Here is a 22,044-nt window from a genome sequence, read left to right as displayed (position 1 = left end):
AAAATTAGATAAGAGTTCCATGGTGCGAGAAAATTCAGAAGTTAACAGTTTAGTGAATTGAGTTGTATGGTAGAGAACTATTTGAAGAGAATCAGAAGTTAAAAGTTTAGAGAATTGAGTTGTAAGTCAGAGAACTATTCCCAAGAGAAGAAAACATTACATGGTATAAAATCAGCATCACCTGCTTCCCTCAAGGGAAGGTGATCGCATAATAATAGTGTAAAATACCGAAGTTATATGTAAAAAAAAAAAAAAAAAAAAAAAAAAAAGATAAAAATGTTCTCACACCTATGAACATAAAAACAATTGCAATAGAACAGCTAGGATAAATATATGGTTTTCAACTGACAACTATACATATCGTACTTAGAATGGCCACCAACCTGAGAGCAAGATTTGGCAAACTGTGATCAATTCCAGCCTCAATGCAAGAAATTGGTGAGGACATAGGTGTTCCACCTTTTGGAGCCTCCTCAAAAATAATCGATATAGCATCTAGAAATATCACAATATCTGGTGTATGTGCTGGAGAAACATTCTGCAAAAAATCGTTCATAATTTGTTGACATAAAGAAAAAAAAAAAGGAATAAGATAGAATAAGAACATAAGTGTTGATACATATTTTATATATATATATATATATGAGTGCCCTTCCTAACAGCTCCAGTCAGCTTGCTTGTTGACATACGCACCCCCCAACACCAAAAAAAGAAAAACATGCAAGTTGTTTCATATTTTCCAAGTACCAAATAATAAGAAATCCAAACATTCAGATGGCATTCCTTAATCTCTGTTGAGTTTAGCGCTAGGCGCTAATACTAAACAGCGACAGGGCTGATAGGGGCATTTATGTCCTATCAGCCCCATATCTCTGTGATTAGGTTTTTCTTCTTTGTGGGGGTATTTTCATACTTTTCTTCAGCACCATGTAATATAAGTTTTGAGGCATAACCTACGATCATACTATTCTGGTTTGATCGCAGGTCACTCTTCTCATTTGGGAGTCTCTTTCGATTGCACCTCTCTCTCTCTTCTCTCCTCTTTTCTTCTTCTCGTCTTTCCTCTATTTCTCTTGTTTGATTACAGGTTTCTGGGATTGTAACATGGTATCAGAGCCTCTATGATCAAGCCTAGGGTTTATACATTCTTCTCTGTTGACTTCATTCTTCTGCTAAGCTCTCTGGTGTGCAGCCGCCTACTGCTGTGTTTACTATAGCTTAAATCACATGGGTGTTAGATAATGTCCCTTTGCTCATTTTATTAATTGACAATCGAAGACTGATTTTTGACAGGGTTTTTTATACCTCATCGATTTTTGCCCCATGGTATGTAACCCTAAACCCTAAACCCTACAGGTGATTGTTTGTTTGGTGATGAATATGGAGAGATCAGGTCTTAATAATATGGCTCTGTAATAGAATCCCCCATTATATGTCACTATATAATTCTGCATACAAGTGACTGTTTGTTTGCCTCTATATCAGCAATCCTTTCTTTTCTTTTCTTTTTTTATTTATTTATTTTTTGGTTCCTCATGGCTGAGACCAAAACTACCACTGCTACATCTTCCTCGGACAATGTCAATGTCCAAATTACCTCTATCAAGCTCAAGGGAAGTTCGAATTACCTACTTTGGGCTCAATCTGTGAAGGTTTATCTTATGGCCAAAGATAAACTTCAGTTTACTACTTCTGAACCTCCTCCATCATCTGACAAGGGTTATAATGAATGAATGAAGGAGAATGTCTTGATTTTAATCTGGTTGTGGAATAATATGGAACCAGATGTTGCTGCAAATGTAATGTTTCACTCTACTGCAAAGCGAGTATAGAATGACTTGAAGGAAACATACTCTCAAGAAAAAAACATGACCTGTATTTATGATATTTATGAAAATCTATTCCAGTTTTGCCAATCTGACAGATCTCTTCCAGAGTACTATAGTGCTTTCAGGAGAATGGTTGAAGAACTCAATGTTTTCCAGCCTTGACCACAGACATTGACAAATTGAAGGCTCAGCACAATGAGTTTTTTGTTTCTAAATTTTTGGCTAGGTTGAATAATGATTTGAAGGCAGCGAATGGCCATCTACTTGCAGGCGATACTGTTCTTACTCTGAATAACACTTATTCGAGACTGTAGCGTATTACTTCATCAACTAAACCTGATCAGCCTTCTAAAGACAATTCTGTCTTCCTTGCCAACCGTGGACGTGGTTGTGGTCGCGGTCGTGGGTTGGCTGGTCGAGGTTCTAATGGACAGCCGTCTGATCGTGCATCTCGCCATTGCACTTACTGTGGGAAGTCCAACCATACTGTTGAAACTTGTTGGGCAAAGCATGGCAAGCTAGAGTGGGCCACCCAGTTAGCCAATCATGCAGTGTCAGACGATGGTACTGACACAATGTCTTCCATTGATACTAAGCCGATAACTTCCTCAGGAGATTCGTCTACTAGTCTACGCGATGGCATCAATCAGTTGCTCCGGCGTTTGCACAATCTCGAGGCATCCTCTAATACATCCAATGGTGGGTCTACATCCGCTACCCACCCTAGCTCATGCAGGTACCTCAACCCTTCTTACCACTACTTCTACCCCCTAGATCATTGATTCAAGTGCTTCTGCCCATATGACTGGTAAGTCATCACTTTTTAAAACATTTTCTTCTAGTATCAATGCTACATCTGTTAATCTTGCCAACGGTGCTTCCACACCGATTCTAGGCGATGGTACTATCTCACCTACATCCTCACTGAATTTATCTTCTGTGTTACATGTACCATAATTTCTATCAAGTCTTCTCTCTGTGAGCCAGTTAACTAGTTCATTAAATTGATCAGTAACCTTCTTTCCCTCTTACTGTGTTTTTCAAGATCTTCACACGAGGAAGACAATTGGTGGAGGGCGTGAAAAAGATGGTTTATATTATCTCAACTGTGGCTCTCCTGCTACTTCTGCTGCTGATACTGCTGTTGGGGATGTGGCTCCTTTCCAATGGCCCTGTCGTTTAGGACATTTGTCTTTGTCTAGGTTGAAACTTTTATTCCTTAGTTTTAAGTCTGTGCTTAGGTTCGAATGTGAGGTCAGTGAGTTGGGAAAACATCACCGTGTGTCCTTCCCATCACACTCTGTGTCTCATAGTCCATCTTTATTTTCTTTAGTCCATTCTAATGTATGGGGTCCTTGCAGAGTTAATAATAGATTTGGTTTTCGCTATTTTGTGATCTTTGTGGATGATCATTCTCGTCTTACATGGTTGTACATGTTAAATGACAGATCTAAATTTTTATCTATGTTCCAGAAATTTCATAATGAAATAAAAACTTAGTTTGGCATTTTAATTAAGATTTTTTTATCTGATAATGCTTTAGAATATGCCCAAAATGATATTTCTATTTTTTGCAACCGTGGAATGATACACCAAACTAGTTGTACCTATACCCCACAGCAAAATGGGGTAGCAAAGCACAAGAACCGGCATCTCCTCGAGGTAGCTCGAGCTATTATGATACATATGCATGTTCCTAAACATTTTTGGTGTGATGGGGTTTTAACTGCATGTCACTTGACTAATCACATGCCTTCTTCAGTTCTCTCAGATAAGTCTCCTTTTTTTATTATGTTTCCTACCTTGCCGAGTTTTCCTGTTCCTCCCCGAGACTTTGGGTGTGTGTGTTTTGTCCAAAATTTGCATGCACAAGTAGATAAACTATCTCCTCGGTCTACTACGTGCATTTTTTTAGGTTATTCACGTACTCAGAAGGGGTACAAGTGCTATGACCATATTACTCACAGAAACTTTGTTAGTGCAGATGTGACTTTTTTTTGAAAGCACGACATTTTTTCCTCCTCAGGCGTCTCAGTCTGGTATGGAGTGGACTTCATCTCCTCCACCTATTCCTTCTCTCATTCCCTTTCCTAATGTTCCTAGTGCTAGTGACTCACCTCCTCTATGGTTTATCACGTAAGAGGAAGGTTGGACAAATTGCTTAAAGGAAAAGTACACGCTCTTGCACTCAAAATCTATGATTGTGTATCATATTAATAACTTTGTTTCCTTATCTCATCTTCCCTCGACCATCCAAAGTGTCGCTGAGTGTACACTATTAAGTATCACTCTGATGGCTCTGTTGAGCGGTTAAGAGCCCGTCTGGTTGCCAAGGGATATACTCAGACATATGGGGTTGATTATTTTGAGACCTTCTCCCCGGTTGCTAGACTGAACTCTGTTCGTCTACTTATTTCTCTTGCTGTCAACTTTGATTGGCTTTTATTTCATTGGACATCAAGGAAAGAGGTGTATATGGAGCAACCTCCTGGTTATGTTGCTCAGGGGGAGAATAAAGGTTGTGTGTGTCGTTTGTACAAGGTTATCTATGGACTTAAACAGTCCCCTCAGGCAAGGTTTGACAAGTTCAATATACCATAGTAACTTGTGGATTTCTCAGTGTTATTCTAATCATTTTTTTTGTTGGTGGTAATGGTTGTTTATGTTGATGATATTATTCTTACTAGTAATGATGAGGCAGGAATTTCTGAAGTGAAGGCTTATCTACAGTAACACTTTCAAACCAAGGACTTGGGCCAACTTCACTATTTTCTTGGGATTGAAGTGATCAGTGCAAGAAAGGGATCAGTCTGCCTCAAAGGAAATATGTGTGGACCTTTTATCTGACACTGGTATGCTTGCATCCAGACCTGTTGATATCCCTATGGATCCTCACCAAAAGTTCTGGGTTAATGATGGCGAACCTCCCCAGGATGTGCATCAGTATAGGAGTTTGATTAGCAAGCTGATATATCTTACTGTGACTCGTCCTGACATCTCCTATGATGTTGGAGTCCTCTGTCTATTCATGCAATCTCCTCAAAAAGCACATTGGGACGCAGTTGTTCCTGTTCTTTGCTACCTAAAGGGTGCTTCTGAAAAAGGGCTAATCTATCGTCCTAATCGGCATATGGAACTAGTTGGCTATTCTGACACTGATTGGGTTGGCTCTGCTAGTGATCGTAGGTCCACTACGGGTTATTGCACATTTGTTGGAGGTAATCTGGTTACATGACGTAGTAAGAAGCAGACTACCACTGCCCAGTTTAGTGCAGAAGCAGAATACAGAGCTATGACTCATACCACTGCTGAGTTTATGTGGCTACGGTCTTTAATCTTGGAGTTGGGGTTTCCAGTAACCAAGCCTATGAAGATGTATTGTGACAACCAAGCCGCGATGTACATTGCTAGCAATCCAGTCTTCCATGAGAGGACCAAGCACATCGAGGTGGACTGCCACTTCATTCGTGATGTTGTTTTGAAAAAGCTGATTGAGAACTTGTTTGTTCCTTCTTCAGATCAGTTGGTTGATATGTTCACTAAGTCTCTGTTTGCTCCTAGTTTTTGTATTGGTTGTACCAAGTTGAGCATGGGTGATGTGTATGCTCTAGCTTGAGGGGGAGTGTTGACTTTAACGTTAGGCGCTAATCCTAAATAGCGACAAGGCTAATAGGGCCATTTATGTCCTATCGGCCCCATATCTCTGTGATTAGGTTTTTCTTCTTTATGGGGGTATTTTTATACTTTTCTTTAGTACAATTTAATATAAGTTTTGAGGCATAACCTACGATCATACTATTCTAGTCTGATCGCAGGTCACTCCTCTCTTTTGGAAGTCTCTTTCGATTGCACCTCTCTCTCTCTCTCTCTTATCTCCTCTTTTCTTCTCTTCTTTCCTCTATTTCTCTTGTTTGATTACAGGTTTCTGAGATTATAACAATCTCAAAGTCAAGCCAATTTAAGAGTTCACCAGCAACCCCTTTTCATCATCACATTTAAATGCTTCGTTAAAATGCTTATGTTTTTCAGATCACCCAAATCTTTAAAGGTACCTAGAGATCCCTCACAAAGTTTCTGTATGTAATTAGCTCTTTTCTCCCCGATTCCCTTCATTCATTTCAATTCTTCCATGTTGGTAGTATTTAAAATTTTCAGATATTCTTGAATAAGGGAATTCTTCAATATGGAACGACACAAATTTAATGTTTCTCAAGAGTTCTAGTCATTGCAATCTCCAAATCACCATTTGATTTAGCACTCTGCTCAATTTTTAGTTCCACTAAATCTTTGTTGACCTCATTGTTGCATGAACTACAACCACCTAGTGGCATCTTTGTGTTTAATAGGGTTGAAAAAGAGGAGCCTTACAAGGGTTTGAAAGTATCTGTATTCTTGCACTTAATGGTGGTGATCCATCATTAACGGTACTTATGTTTTCTTTCTCTACGCCGCCTTCCGTTACATATATGCTGCCGCTAACTTCATCAATGCCATCATTCCTCTTCTCTTCTTGTAATACAGCCGAAAACATTTTAAGCCCCTCAATTCTAGTGCTAGCTTCATCCGCCACATTGTTATCTTCCTCTATTTTACATGCTTCTGCTACAACTAATTCTTTTTGCATCCCAATGAAACTTCTCGTATTCTTGCATTTTATTGTGGTAATTCATCTTCAATGATACTTATGTTTTCTTTGTCGGAGCCTATGAATAGGTTCAATCCAGTCCAATGAATCGTTCCTGCATCACATCCCCTTGCATTGCACATATGCTACTGCTAACTTCAATAATGCCTCGGAATACAACCAAAAAAAAATAATAATAATAATTTAAGCCCCTCAATTCTAGTGCTAGCATCATCTGCACTCTTGTTATATTTCTCTATTTTACATATATGTCCACTACAATCAATCTTTTTGGATCACGTCAGTTCCAATGCTAACCTTGGGCAAACTATGATCGCCCTCATTTACTCTAGAAGGTTCTATTGCCTGAGGATAAAAATAGCTCCCCCAATTAATTTTTTTTGGAAAGAAAACCAATGGGGTATCAGCATCAACAAAGGGAAGGAAATTGTTTGATAGATCCAATCCTACCTTTAAGTTAGAGCAGGAAATTTCATAATGGATGCAAAAAGCATTGATTGTAGCAAAAGAATGTAAAACCTGCAAATGAAGCTAGCAATAACTGACGGGCTTAAAAAGCTTTGGTTGTACCAAAAGAAGAGAAGGGGAATGATAGCACTGATGAAGTTAACAATAGCATATGTGCAACAGAATGTGACGTATAAAAAGAAAACATAAGTACCAATGAAGATGGATCACCATCATAAGTGCAAGAATAATAGAACTTTCCAACCATATTGAAAATAAAAAAATCTCATTAAACGGTTGTAATTCAAGCAAAATTGGTGTGTGCTTTTGTAACACCTCAAGCTTTTGAAATAAGCGGCTGTCACTTGGTATCAAAGCTATGAGTAAGGGTGTTCAATCCACCATAGGTGTGGGTGACAGTGATGTTGTCCCCCTATGCCTTGTACCCTTGGTGCCACGTGTTGGCGTCATGTGCAATGTCGTGTGTATGAGCCTACACATGCAGGGGTGTTATATACTTTGTTATGTGCTCTTCCTAACAGCTCAAGCTTTTGGATAAACAGTTGAAACAATAAGAATACCATAACAACATGCTTCGTCAAATACTTACCAATTCTCAAGCAATACATCTTCTAGCTACCTTGCAAATGAAATGCGTACCTTTATCTGAACACAAAGGAGGTCCTCTGTGTTGCAGTCAGCAGCAAAAGAATGGATTTCTACTGGTTGAATGATTTCAAGTTTTCTTCTCCACCTCTTGCCTGGCATGTAGATGCCCTCTAATCCACAATGAACAGAAAATCTTTCTGGTTCTAATGGTACACCACGAAAAGATAAAATCCCCTCAAGCCCAGATTCTTGACTCTTCTTAAACTTCTGGGGTGAAAAACGGTCCCAGTCTTCTAGGTCAAAGGTGGGTTTGGGAATGGAGGCTGTAACTGAAGAGGCTAGTGTAGCATTACTTGGAGGAAGCGATGACATAGAATAACTTCTAAAGTTACTGAAAGAAAATATTTGGGAGCCAGATGAAGCAGAAAGTGTGGATTTCTGGGATGTGCTACCAAATCCAGAAGTATTATTACCCAGAGGAGGGGTTAATGGATGAGCTGGAAGAGGAAGACTAGGATCCAAAGGAAGCAACCATTTTAGCAGCTCCCCACATGGATCCTTCTGATTTGTGTTAATTAAGTTGTCCCCGTTATCAGAAGCTACATTTTTATCTTGATGTTTCTCAAACTGAAGAACCTCAAGTGTGGGATGCTTCAAAAGATCCCCTCCAACATGGACTCCTAAAAGCACCTGCATCCTTCCAAACAAGAAAATGAGGTGAGCATCAGTAAAGTTCCCATTAACTAGTTCTTCTCAGATGTGACAAATTAGGACAAAAGCTAGAACCAAAATAATGGTGTCATGCCAACAGCATGGAACCTGCATGCTAATTTTCTGAGAATTCAATTAGCTAACTTTATAAATGTAAACAGAGGATAGATCCAGGGGCCATTGCTTGGAGCAATGATAGAAGGTTCGGGCTGCCAGGGCAAAGGCCCAGGTTCAAATCTTGAGAGCAGCCACTTTTCAAAGATTGGACAGTTTCCAAACTCCCCCTCCCAGGACACCGCATAGGAAGACCAGCACTGGGTAACGGCCCAAATTAACACAGGATAGATCCCTAGTATTTGTAAATGAAAAAAGTTTTTTCTCTCCAGGAAGGATTGCAATCAGAGGGTGGCTGAAATCAAAAGTTTGAATCCAACAGAAACACTACCAGACAAAACATCAAACCCCTCCCCTCCCCTCCCCCCCGGTCATTCAAAATCATCAGCCCCTTCCTGTTTCACAACCTTCACTGTAAATTTCTTATAAAGTGTGTCACCATTGCTCATTACTCATCTGCCGTCATCTCAGTGACTAAGTCACCGCTCCCTCTTTTGTCCTTAGATCCTTTTATTGTTCACTTCTAAAGGCAATGATATATGCACCTAAAGATAAAAAACAATAACACAATGATTTTTTTCCCCTTTACAAACCATAAGATAAACATGAGGTATAGTGAAATGGTGAAAAAAAAACTAGGCATTGTAATCAAGTTCAAGTCAACTAACACCTAAAAATCTGTCAAAACAATTTTATAGTGGCTCGGTGCCCCATAGCACAATCAGTTGGTCAGAAGGAAACCCATAAAAATCGCAAACTATATATAAAACTATAGGGTCATTGGGCAGATGTTGGAGTTTTATTTCCAGACAGGGCCTTATCAAACAAACAACAACCAAAAGCAGGGCATTCTACACCCAATGTCAACACAATGTACTCCACCTAGATACATTCTTATGCATGAATAATGAGAATATATTTCTGGGTAACATATGTCAAAGCATGGTGACAATTTTTACTTGATCAAAAGCATGTAAAATCTTTTCGGTAAAAAATGACACTTTCAAAAGGCATCTTATAATGATATTGCAAGTATGGCATGAAGAGCTCCCAAAACCCTTAATATCAATTACAATTGAAATAATATTGTCAACAGAAAAGTCCAATATCTGCACACATTTATTATGAGGAGAGTAAGACCAATTTTGCATGCAAACACAAAAAGACATGTTTCGGAACACACCACTATGTCTCCACTAGGAAGAGAGCAGCATCTAACAGTATCTCTAGCCAACCCACCAGACACACTAGCATCAAAATTTCCTCGATCAATATGAGTATCCTTTTTTGAAGCATTTCTTGCTCCTGCATCAGTTGCAGTTAACTTCTCCCCAACCGTGTCAGAATATTCTAAAGAAGATTCTGGTACACTTCTTTTTGACCAAAGTGGTTCATCTGACTCCGCAATCCTAACAAAAAAATGGGAGTTCTTAAATTTTCTTAAAAGTTTTTCAGTTTGTTTTTTGTGGTCTTCAATTCGAAGAAGAGATTCACTAGCAGAAATATCCCCTTGTGGATCAGTCCTCTCGGTAGTTAATAGGGTTGCACCATTCTGCTCCACATTTCGATTAGGACTCTCTTCTTCCCCTTCTCCAGAAACTGAATTTGATTCAATTCCCGTACTTTCCTGTTGCTGCTTAGTGCTACGAGTGATGCCATTTTTACTCATTACTGCAGCAACCCTGAATGGTGTTATGAGTTCTGTATCCTGCTTAGCTGTTGATAAGCATGCTAATATATGAACCTGTTCGCCTAGACATGAAAACAGAATTCAGGTATCAGGTAACAGAAAAGGCACTGACTTCATGGTACAATCTAATCATATAACAACTCCAGAAGAGACAAAAGTACTCAAGAAAGATAAAGCTACCAGGAAAAACAAAGGAACGATTCAAAGAGCGAAGAGAATGAATATCTGGCGCATCGGTCCAATTATCAGGAAGTTCCTCTGCAAGCACATATCAAGCATTAGAAATACTACCACTATAAAAAAAAATAAAAAATAAAAAAATCAGATAACTTAACCTTTTTTACAATAGGTTCATAAATTCAGAATCCAGTCCAAGGAATTTCAAGAAACCAGCATCCAGAACTGACAATTAAACATGTTTGATGATATAAATTCATGGCCTTAAGGAAATAAAATTACCTCCAGTTCTTCAGTCCACTTTACCCACAAAAAAATGAAACAAAGATAATAATTACCTTTACATCAAGCACCAATTCAATAAAAATAATTTACGGAGAAATTATTATTGTATTAAATGGGTTAAATATCCTTCTGACTTTCTTGAATTTATTCAATAAAATCAATGAGTAATTGACATGTTCTCATCTAACCATAATCTAAAATGCAAAACCATGTGTATACAGTGATCGAAATTACACCATGTCCAAACTTGCGGGCTAATGAGTAATGAAGCACTCACTGTGCTCAAACTTGTAAGATGACCATCAATTTCAAGTGTTCTGTTTTAGTTCTCTATATATCCTTCCTATAACCTAGATGCAAAATCCAAAGTAACAGCAATGAATATTTGTAAATAATGTCGAAAAAAACTGGATGAGAATGTAAGATTTTAAATCTCACTGCAATCAGCACTGCAAATAAAAATTCTTCACAGTAGCATCAACAGATAATTCTAATCCCAAAACCCCAATAAATCTAAACACAACACAGCTAAAGCTTTCCACAGAATTATGCATTATCTACAGCCTTAGAATTGTGGAACTTTTATTCATAAATGTCTTTCTGTTGAGTTCCTACTGTCAACCTAAATGGCAAATCTTGTTTTTTTCTTTTTTTTTATTTTATTTTATTTATTTATTTTTTTTCTGGCGGCTAAGTAGCAATAAGGTCAATATCGATCGTTTTTGTTTAAGTTTCAATCCCATCTTTATTACTTTTAATCAAAGACAGAAATAGATACTTTGGAACATAGAGCAATAGGAGCCCAAAGCCCAACAAATAGGCTAGGGACTACAAGAAAATAGTCATATCCAATACAAATCATATAAAAAATACTAGAAACCACCAGTTGTCCATCGTCGACATTCTCTATCTCACTATTAACTTTTGTGTCAAATTGGCATCAAAAGAAAACATTTTCTGCTTCAGATTGACAAATACATTAGCGAAACAGATGTATGAACGTGAGAATAGAATATACAGACACATGATTATATATAACACCAACTAAATAGAATAAGACTACTGACATAAAGGCTTAAGGGATCAAAGGGAAATACTGTATGGAATAATTATCCATCCTTCGTCTTCAGTAACATCAGAGTGATTCTCAACAATAGGAAATTGATGCTTTGTAATTGGACTGGAAAGGCCACCACTTGCACCAGAAATTCCATCACTTTCTGCATCACCATTTGCATTTGATGGAGACGGTGAATACGGATCCTCAGCAATAAGACCCTCCAAAGTTGTTGCCGGCTTTGAAAGAGAATGTTCCTGAACGGCGGGTTGGTCAGGAACTGAAGGTTGAGAAGGTCGCAAAAGAAAATTCATCGTTCCTCACAAGGTATCTGCGAAGCTACAAGAGAATGCTTATCAATTTAATGAGGAAAACAGCAACTGGATACTATTTCTAAGTAAAGGGAAACTTCTCAGTCGATTTAACGGACTAAAAGCATCGGATGATCCCAAAAACTTCCGAAACCCTATGAACGCTGCTTCCAGTATCTGGACTAACGATTAAGACAAAATTCGAATCATTAAACTACTAGACAAGAAAAAAACCTAACTCGTTCGATCTATCATATTTGGAGGAACATTACCATCGGAAGAACAACAAGATGAGAAGATCAAGTAAAGTACCTTGTGATATAAAGATTTAGGAGTTCAGCACAACTTCGCCATTGAAAAACTGAACAGGAGAGATCGAGTGGGGAGCTGGAGATACTTAGAAGCTCACTTGCCCAATCGATCTAGTAGTGATTCTAGTGCAGTTCCCCACTCCCCTCCCCTTCGATTTGGAGGGAATGGGCTACAAAAAAACACAGCAGAGGGCGTGGCGTGTTCCCTTGTCTCTGTGCTATCGCTTCAATAAAACGGTAAAAATAAAGTAGCAAATGACAATACCATCCCCACCTAACCCCTCGTATGCTTAAGAAAAATATTTAAAAAAAAAAAATTACAGATTACAAATGAAAATTTTAAGAGGCTACGAAAGTTCTGTACCTATACATTTAAAGGGAAGCTTTTTTTTTTTGAGATTAATTAAGGAGTCCGAGCCAACTCACGTCCACCTCAACTAATTCCTAACATAATAACCCACTATCACGGTCTCCACTTAAAACACACCTCAATTAATCTTAGGGTAGACTAGCGCAACAACCCACCGTCACGGTCTCCACTTAAATTGTAAATATACAAATGGAGAATCAAACCTGAGATCATACGTCTATCCACACAATCTCTAATTCGCCCTAACCATCTAAGCAACCTACGGATAGAAAACATTATAATGTATGATGATCACATGATCAAATTTCATTCCACGACTAGTCTCACCTTCTACGTGCCCCACATATGATTTTAAGTAAATTCTTCTTTTATTGAAAAAAATAAATTTATCCCACTTCTCATGCAATCAATTATCAATGGTTGAGGATATTTTTCGTTATTTTTCTAAAATGTATTCTCCAATTTGTGTCTAGAGAGTGTAATTCTGAAGTGCACTCCTGAGCGACGAGCAAAACAGTTTATTTGGTTGACTGAATTTTATAATTAGATAATTATGAACCCGATTCGATTTAATGAATAGTTTTGTTTCAAAAGAAATAAAAGTTAAAATTGTTTGCAAGCAATTCAGTTTCAACCCGTTGTTGTAATTGTACTTTTTTGCTCATTTTACTCATTTTAAATAAAGTTAATTGCTGTCATTTCACATTTTCGGAAAAAAATCGTCTGCAATTCCGATCTCGTACAATTCCGTGAAATACCACCTTCAGGCGGTGACACGTGTATTGATACCAATACAATGGTCCAGATCTGATTTAAATGCCTCTTCATTGATTTAATGTTTTATTAGTTGTACCAGATCTAGACCATTGTATTGGTATCAATACACGTGTCACCACCTGAAGATGATATTGCACGGAATTGTACGAGATCGGAATTGCAGACGATTTCAACCCCACATTTTCCATGGAAGATTGAGATACCAAGAGTCGATTTCTTTTGAGAAAAGAGAGATGGTTCTCTCTCCCAGCGAGACCACGTCTAACATCTCTCTCCCCCTCATGGTTTGAGGAATCACATTGAATTGATTGGAATCGGTTAAGTTGGATTGGAATTGGCCTTGTCCGATCTCGATTCTTAGCCCATTTCATAAAAGTGATCGGTACAGAACAAAGGGTAAAATAATAAATAAAAAATTTAAATTTGATTCCATTCCCAATATCAAGTTCTCTCTCTCTCTCTGGGTGTCCTTGAGAGAAAATGCGTAGCATGAAGAGAATCCCAAATAATTTAATACACCAGAAGTTCACATCCGGAATACAACGTTTTGACTCAGTAAACCTAGCTTTACTAGATACCTCAAGGGAGGCCTTGAAGACCATTAACATAGTATTTCTTTTCCTCATTTCTTGACACAGTCAATCATCCATGGAGTAGCAGACCCAATGAGACGATTCCTAATTAACCATATTATTGGGGATTTTCTATCCAAAGCTATGAAGGGAATGGTAGAGAAAGTGAAGTCTGCCCCGCCACCTTCTAGTTAATTACCAAGAAAAATGTAAATTAAGCATTAAATCTAACATTTACACGGTCCAGATAACAAGATAAATATGTGCTATGGTTATTCTTTCTTCTTGTCTCGCAATAACCAATCCACCATTTGCTTACAATTCATCCAAACCTCTATTTCTTCCCATCTCAACTTATGATCTACTTAAAATCCTTGTAACAGAGCCCTAACTTCAGCATCTTGTGCTCTCCCTGCAAATCCATAAGAATTGAATATTTTCATTTAAAATATTATCAAGAGCACTCTCAAAAGGGAAGGGAGAATATTGGAATCAAAGGCATAATGAGATACCAACTGATCATCCATCCGTGAGTTGCTCAGATGGTTAGGGCGAATTGAGGATTGTGTGGATAAGCGCATAGGCCCAGATTCAATTTCCCATCTATGCATCTGCAATTTAAATAGAGACCGTGGCAATGGGTTACAAACAATTGTTGCTCAACAAGACGATAATACATATACATACTCCTCCTAATGGGGTTGATCTGTGTGTGTGGTTTTCGGGTTGTCTTCCAACTTCATTTCAATAGCATCCATCGAATTTTGTATCTGGGTTACATGAGCATGGCCAGTTAAAAACTTGTCTCCTTGATTAAGTACATGGAAATATGATCTGAAAATTTAGTATCTTGAATCTTCATTGGGTCTCTGAGTCTTAAATCAAAGGGTTTTCTTCTCAGGAAGTCCAATAGTATGTCAGATTATAACCCAATGTTTGAATGGTTGTTCCTCAGCTTGACCTAACAATGAAACCATGTCTTCCTCTATTTCCTTCATCATCTTCACTGGAGGAACAATACAGTAATGTCTTCTGTTTCCTTCATCCTATTTGCTGCAGGAATCCACCTGATTGCGCTGATGATTTCCTTCTATAGCAGGTTCTGATTGTAGAAGGCAACATCACATAAACCCTTAGCGATGAGTCGGAGAACAATCGTGTATGTGAGAGGGCTCCATCACCGCCCTCTTCACCCTGTCCTGCATTGACGATCACTGATGGGAGGAACCATGACGAAAAAAAAAGAAAACTAAATAAAGCTCCATCGATGGAATTTTTTTATTCCGAACAGACCGGGCGGGGCGGCATTTCGTGCGCTCCTGTGTCCACACAACCACACAGCATTCTCTCCCCCCCCCCCCAACCCCCTTTTCCCCACAAAAGAAGGGGTTGGGTTGGGTTGGGTTGGGTTGGGTTGGGGTGGGGTGAGGTTGTGCGGGCCCTGCTAGATTACAGAGTTATGACTGCAAGAGAATAATTTCACAGCGTTGTTTCAGATTATTTATCCATGATCCTCAGTTATTCCAATCACAGACCACAAGGGTGATCAGGATGCATTCACAAGCAAGGAAGTCCAAGTGGGTCACTAATCAATATAAACAGCAGAATTGACATAATGCCTGTAACCGGAGTTCTTTGGTATAGATAAATGAGAGATGCTAAAATGGTAATCTGGGAATATGAAAGATAATCGAACACGCCTGACCTTTATCTCAATTCTCACAACACAATGAAAGGCCTCGAGCCCCCAACCATTTCCTCCATAGAACCAACTCTAAAATCTCATTTTACTATCCCGTTGGCATCTTTCAACCCAAAGATCCATTCTTCCAACAACCAACAAGCATCATTACCCCAAAAATGAAACACAATTTTCTGCATAGTAAATGGAGTGAACCCACCAGACATCATGCAAGCCCGCAGTGGATCTTACCAAGCTGGAACTGATTTCAGACTCACTTCGTGAACCTCGCCAGATAGAGATCATGAGAAATGTAACCCACTTCCACAACCTGGTCCCCATAGAGTCGCCCACGTAGACAATGTGCTGCCATGCAGGAAGCTTCTGCTCTTAGATACTCAACGAAAATAGATCCATGTTCAAAGACATCATCAAGATCACTAGCCTTCTGTTTATCACCTTCTTCCAGATTACCTGTCTCCATAGCAACATCATCATTCAATCCAATAGATAATTCTTGGAATTTGTCACTGGTGGCTTCATCTGGTCCCAATTCTTCTTCAACCACCAAATCATTTCCTGGGCCAGATTCCATGGCCTTAACATCAGCGCTCTTGTCATTATACTGTGATTGATGTTTTACCATATCCAACTGGTTGGGAGCTTCTTGGGAAGTCCCATCAGTATCCATCTGACAGGGTGTTTCAACAAAAGCCTTGTTGTTACCATCAAGTTGAACTGGTTCACTTGATGTGCTCTCTACAGAATCAGATGCGGCGGGTTTGTCTTCACTAGTGCAGTTATTTCCAGCATTTCCACCTTCTTGGAGTTCTTTGTCATTAACTGGAGGCTCCACCGAAATATTAACTCCAGAGTTGAGGTCAATGTCTCCCTCTATCATTTCCTTTTTATTGGTGCCATCATCAGCCTCTGGGTATTGACACGTCCCCTTTGTATCAACTTCAACAGTGACCGCAGCCTTTTCTGATGCGCTGTTGTTCCTGACAATGTTAACAGACTTGACAGTGCCAAACCTGCAAGATTGTGTTCCTTTTTTTAGATACTCCAACAAAATTTAGAAAATAAATGTGAATGGAAATTGAAGGATGGAATTTCATCATGGAACCTGGCACACTCTAACCGTATATCTTCCAAAGTCTCTTCCAGCTCCAGTCCAGATAGAGAAGAGAGGTCCTCTGGCTTGAACTAAACCCAATTTGACCAGTATGGCATAATTATTAAAATCTAAAGGAGGAAAAGGAAAAGGGGGGGGGGGGGGGGGGGGGGGGGGGGAAGGTAGATAGAGGTGCAACTGAATACCGTACCACATTTTTAAGCTTCAGCACTTTTGTGGGCATCTCAAGAAGTGGTTTAGCGTGCTCAGGAATCCCATAAAATTGTGGCCTCTTGGTATGGTCACCATTTTCCTGACAAAGGTTCCACCGGTAATGGTTTCAGATGAGAAAAAAATATTCAAACAGGATATGATAAAAGAAGCAACATCATAATACATAGATGTATTATCTGAGACTGATTTGCAGGATACATAAAAATGGAAGGTATGAATACCTCTCTGGAAGCACAAGGAAAAGCTTGAACAGCAGTTAGGACTTGTCCTCCCAACATCATCCCACTAATTCCAGCACATGCCTTAAGGGTGACTGACTGGTCAACATACTGTAAAAGAATAATAGATAATCAACAAGTTTCACAAGCTCATACTGGAACATGACTCACAAGTCACAATCGTAATAAAATAAAACTAAGCATAAACGGCTAAAATTATTAATGCAAACCATGCATGTGCTCTGATTCCCACATTCTGTAAGGCTTTAATAATTAATGAAAGCAAAGTCCCAAAAGCAGGTTGAAGTTCAAAGTAGACAAAGGCTAGGATGTAAGAACCCCAAAATAGAAATTAAAAAATTTTAATCACATGTTCTTGGGGGAACCAATAATGAATTTATATCCATTTCGTAGTCCAAGAAACTTTTTCTATGTATTTTTTATGCATAAATCTGCATTTGTTGACATACAAAAATATCTATATTCTATGGATACAAGATTCAGTTGTTTACCATTAATAACATCAAAACAATAAATGTTTAGTTCCTTCATTGCACATCAGACCGTAACCCTTCTTTTCTTCTCCCTTGGCTTCCAAGTGAAAGAACATATGAAATTAAATTGAAGCACTTTGCCGTGATTTCTTCCAACATTGAGTGGTATACCCCACACCAACAGAAAGCAAAATATGCAAAAGTCAACTTTTAGAACGTAACCAAAGTTGTATCATATACAATACAAAAATGAAAGATAAAAAAGCTATGTTTAGACTTGCGGTAGTGTAGGGCCTACATCTTAGGGAAAATGAATGAAGTGAGCATCTTCCTTGGATTTTTGGTTGGCTAGGGAAAGGGAAAGTATGTTTAAAAAAAAAAAGAAAAAAAGGGATGCTTTTAAAAAAGGAAAAAAAAAATGAAAAAAGGTAGGACCCACATTTCCTTTGGGGTTTTGCAAAATCCATAGGTTTGGATGGATTCTGAGAAGGCAAAAAGTAGGGAGACACGGCCGGTTTTAGGGGGAGGGGGGGATGTCAAGAAATCCCTCACTTCCCTCCAAAACCCGGATGACCATATACAGCCAATAGGAATTTGGTAGAAGAGATCCCTATGAACAAGTAGCTCAGGTGTGTGCTGTCATTCACATTGCAGTTTTTGTGAAAAGAATAATCACTAATCGAGTCTAAACCCTGGACAATCAGACTTCAAAACCTCAACCCAAAAGGAAGGATCACAGCTTCTCACACCAGAATTTAAGAGTAACAATATCCCACAATCTAATCAACAAATGTTGATGAGATTAAGGTCAATTAGGGCTTATATGAGTATCAAATAAACCCAAAAGAAGGTGATAATCCAACACTCAGTTTAAGTTCTTCACTTTTATTTCTTCACTGGTTGGTACATAAAATATCCCCGATTAGTTGCATGATCAATAAAACAAGAAAAGAAAATACCCCAGGTCAATGGTCGTAAACGGGAATTTTTTGGTTTCTTTCTATTAGATATTTTGATTTATGGACAAATGTTCTTAATTTTATTGTTCAAGTCAGGGAATTTTTGTAATTAGGAATAGAAGTAGGGCTTTTAAGGGCTAAGAAAATGTCATTTTTGCTCTACCATTATTGAAGTTATTAAAATTACCAGTAGAAGATAGAAAGCACGCCTTGTTTCTACTCTGTCCCCTCTGGATTTTTGTGTTTTGTAGCTTTTCCAGCTTAGAAAACCCAAGTGCTTCCCTGAGTTAAGTAATGTAAGGATGTTGGTCATCTGTGTAGGGTATGGAAAATCGGCAAAGTTTATCATATAATGCATTGGACTCACAGAGCTAGCTAGAAATGGGGGAGCTTTTGAAAATTAAACACTTGCAGCATAAAGAGTAGCAACCAATCTAGGGGAAGGAAACTTTTGGGCATCTAAGTGTATGGGAATGAGTCTAGCACAGAACAGGGCAAACTTCTGCTTTTTTTTTTTTTTTTTTTAATCTAGGCTCCTAAGTTTCTAAGGAGAGTTCTGTATTCTACCCTAAACTAGAATACATTTATACAAATGATCCCTAATAGTTTGTCAGACCCTTTCTACCCAGAAAGTCAAAGTTAATTTCAAAATCTCCCTTTAGATTTGGAAATGTGAAAACTAAAATCCTGAATGGTGCTTCAAGCTTCACAGGAGAAAGCAGACATCATTCTCATTGGGAATGCGGAAAGGAGACAACACCATCTGTCCCAGCCCCTCCAATAGATCTGTAGGTTGTTTGACCAAAAAAGGGAGGGGGAAAATACTAATGGTTTCATGACAGGCAGTTTCATACTCTGCTTCGCCTTGGACAGGGAGCGACCCCAATGGGATGCTAGTGAAAAAGTCGTAAAATCCCAGCCCTCTCCTGTCACTGAAAAATAAAAAAGGATTGGCAGTCAATGGCAAATAAGGAGCAGTGTCTCTCTCAGATCATTCAGTGTCATGATGGTAAAGCCTGTCTATTTTAGTCCAATCATTGGACTCCAGTGAAGACGAAATGGCAACTGCCTCTCTTTAACCATACAATAAATCAAGCCAGGTGTTATTCAGCTAGGAAAGCAAAAAATAGTCGGGTTTTATTGCCACCAGTTTCACAGTGAGGTTTACCTTGGATGGTGACGACATTGAGGGGCACCCTCCAGCATTCATTGGCAACAGTGGTCAAGGATGCTCTGTGGCAAATTCCACTAGAAGGGTTTAGGGGTATAAAAGTATTTTAAACTTTCAGGGGAGTGTTTGTAAAAAACTTTGGTTTATTTACAATGGGTCTGTCAGAAAGTATAGGGGGTCTAGGTAAATATAGGTGTAATTAGAGCAGAACAAGAATTCTCCCATTTATTACAGATAGAAAAATTGAAAAAAAAAAATTAATAATTTCTGTTAACTGAGATCTAGTCAACTTCACTCAAGTGGAAAAGCAAGAAAATAGTGGTCAAGGCAACTAAGCAACCCAAGGCATTGGAGGGGTGCGTGCAGCATATGTAATATGGTAATGATAATTTTATATAACTATGCTTATATGCAACAAAAAAGCCATATCAAGTAATTATGCTAGTAACGACCTAATATGAGAAACTACAGAGTAAATTCCAGATTTAGGAGAAACCAAATAGAACAAAATCAGATGGCCAGATGGGGCTGAACCTCGAATCGAGTTGCCTATTCAAATGGGGGAATACCTGCTGAAAGTTTCAGATCGATCCACAAGTTGGATCAACCACTACGGACCAATCCTAGTAGGAGAAGGGAAAACTAGTAAATTGGCCAATCAAAATAAAGATCAGAGAACAAAATTATATTGCATATTTAATTGTGATCACAGAGCAAAAAAATTAGCCAAAACTGACTAGTGATACCAGCAAATTGAATAAATACTCAGATGCACATAACAGTAAGAGATATTATAAGGGCGGAATAGAGATATCACTAAATGTCCAGATCAGCAGGTCTGATCTGGGCAGAACTCCAATCAAGCTCCTCTTTAGGGTTGAGGAACAACTGGTCAAAATATGGACAGATTCTAACAGCTGCATTCTTCTAATCAAAATTCATACAAAAAAGGTCTTCCATATGAATTTCAACCAGAACCAAATTTATTAGAAGATGAATTGCAGAAAAATAAGAACTTAAGCTTACTTGGTGATGGAGGGGAAGAAGGGGAAGAAGGATGGAAGGATAGTATAGAGATAGAGAAACACCTGGGCTTCACACTGCAAAGGGATTCTTCACCAATTGAGAAGGAGAGCAGCAATAGCCTTTTCATTAATCAAACTTCGGGTAAAATGCTAGGCTCCTTTAAAAACTTATATAGAAAACTCAAGAACAGACTTAAACACTAAAAAGGAAAGAACTAACTCAATCCTTAACTAATAAGGTAGCATAACTGACTAGGAAATTGAAATAATAAAGGAAACTGACTCAAAACAAGACTGAACTTACAGAATCCTATTCCAGCCGAACTAAAACACTTAATAACAAGTAAAATAAAGAATCTAACTTAACTAATCCCGTATGGCTTGTCTCTACCAATATCATAGGCCGATTAAAGTGGTCCATTACAATGAAAACACACGAGATCAAAGGCCCAACACATACATAACCCAATCCAAAGTTTACTTCCAATAAAAGAAACCCATTTGCATGATTTAACCTAACCCCCCCCCCCTTTTTTTTTGCTCCTCTATCATGTTTACTTCACGAGTTAGTAGGAAACAGGGATTATATTCCTCTCGTTCTGCGAATGCAAAAAAATAAGAAACAAAAGCCTTTGCTTTGGGATCTAAGCCACAAACACCTGGTCTGCCTTTCATAGCTCCCTGACCTCCATCATGTTGATGAAGTGATCCCATGGCTCTCCTGGGGATATATCAGAAAAGCATTTCCAGGGTTAAGGGTTGCAATCTGTTGAGTGGAGGAGAATGATTAGAGGGCATTTGAAGGTAAATGCCAGAAGATGGATGGTCGACCAACATTAGTGTCAAAGAATTCCCTTATATAGCATAACTGCTTGGGAAGGGGAGAAAATTCTTCCTAATGGGTCAAAACTGGATGAATGGAGCAAAATTGGAAGAATCAGGAATTCGGATTGATCAAAGATCAAGTTCAAGATAATGTTTCCAGTCCTTCAGGCTTTAGTAGAATAGTGGTGCTCCCGCAATTACCATGGTGAAGCTCTCTCAACGCTTTTAGGCCCCATTAGGAAAGCTGGAAGCTCATGTTATGGGATTTGAAATCCTGAATGATGATGACAATTTGACAATTCAAGTAGTAGTAACTAAAGTTCTCTGATTATGTTGCCAAAACATGCAATAACATAGATAAGGATAAGGACAACAAGAGGAGGATGTAGTCACCCCTCCCCCCTCCCCCCCCCTCCCC

General features: G+C 38.6%; 2 protein-coding genes across 6 annotated transcripts in view; both read right to left on the bottom strand.

Moving 5' to 3' along the window:
• Nucleotides 1-325: 325 nt before the first annotated feature.
• Nucleotides 326-12,414, bottom strand: LOC122089128. Of its 3 annotated transcripts, XM_042658614.1 has the most exons (7): nucleotides 12,188-12,414; nucleotides 11,995-12,052; nucleotides 11,605-11,903; nucleotides 10,226-10,303; nucleotides 9,539-10,107; nucleotides 7,582-8,220; nucleotides 326-538 (listed from the first exon to the last, which is right to left on the bottom strand). In XM_042658614.1, the coding sequence occupies exons 3-7, from the start codon at nucleotides 11,876-11,878 to the stop codon at nucleotides 341-343; spliced, it is 1,758 nt and encodes a 585-aa protein (XP_042514548.1). In that variant the 5' UTR covers nucleotides 11,879-11,903; nucleotides 11,995-12,052; nucleotides 12,188-12,414; the 3' UTR covers nucleotides 326-340. The 3 variants fall into 3 exon arrangements, with proteins under 3 accessions (XP_042514548.1, XP_042514547.1, XP_042514546.1); XM_042658613.1 differs by lacking the exon at nucleotides 11,995-12,052 and having other exon boundaries at nucleotides 11,605-11,895; XM_042658612.1 differs by lacking the exon at nucleotides 11,995-12,052 and having other exon boundaries at nucleotides 12,188-12,413.
• Nucleotides 12,415-15,379: 2,965 nt separating this feature from the next.
• The window catches only part of LOC122090133 (splicing factor U2af large subunit B-like), a 27,038-nt gene continuing 20,373 nt past the window's right edge, over nucleotides 15,380-22,044 (bottom strand). For 2 of the 3 annotated variants that reach the window (XM_042659980.1, XM_042659981.1), the window contains exons 7-10: nucleotides 17,156-17,263; nucleotides 16,912-17,013; nucleotides 16,713-16,792; nucleotides 15,380-16,620 (exon numbers count right to left, since the gene is read on the bottom strand). In XM_042659980.1, coding sequence (XP_042515914.1) covers nucleotides 15,861-16,620; nucleotides 16,713-16,792; nucleotides 16,912-17,013; nucleotides 17,156-17,263 — 1,050 coding nt within the window. In that variant the 3' untranslated portion in view covers nucleotides 15,380-15,860. The remainder of the gene's footprint in view (nucleotides 16,621-16,712; nucleotides 16,793-16,911; nucleotides 17,014-17,155; nucleotides 17,264-22,044) is intronic. The other variant, XM_042659982.1, reaches the window with a different exon arrangement.

The sequence above is a fragment of the Macadamia integrifolia genome, chromosome 9, assembly GCF_013358625.1.
Source record: "Macadamia integrifolia cultivar HAES 741 chromosome 9, SCU_Mint_v3, whole genome shotgun sequence".
In the NCBI taxonomy this organism is placed as follows: Eukaryota; Viridiplantae; Streptophyta; class Magnoliopsida; order Proteales; family Proteaceae; genus Macadamia; species Macadamia integrifolia.
The sequence above is the reverse complement of the archived record's forward strand: the minus strand, read 5'-3'. Positions and strand labels throughout refer to the sequence as shown.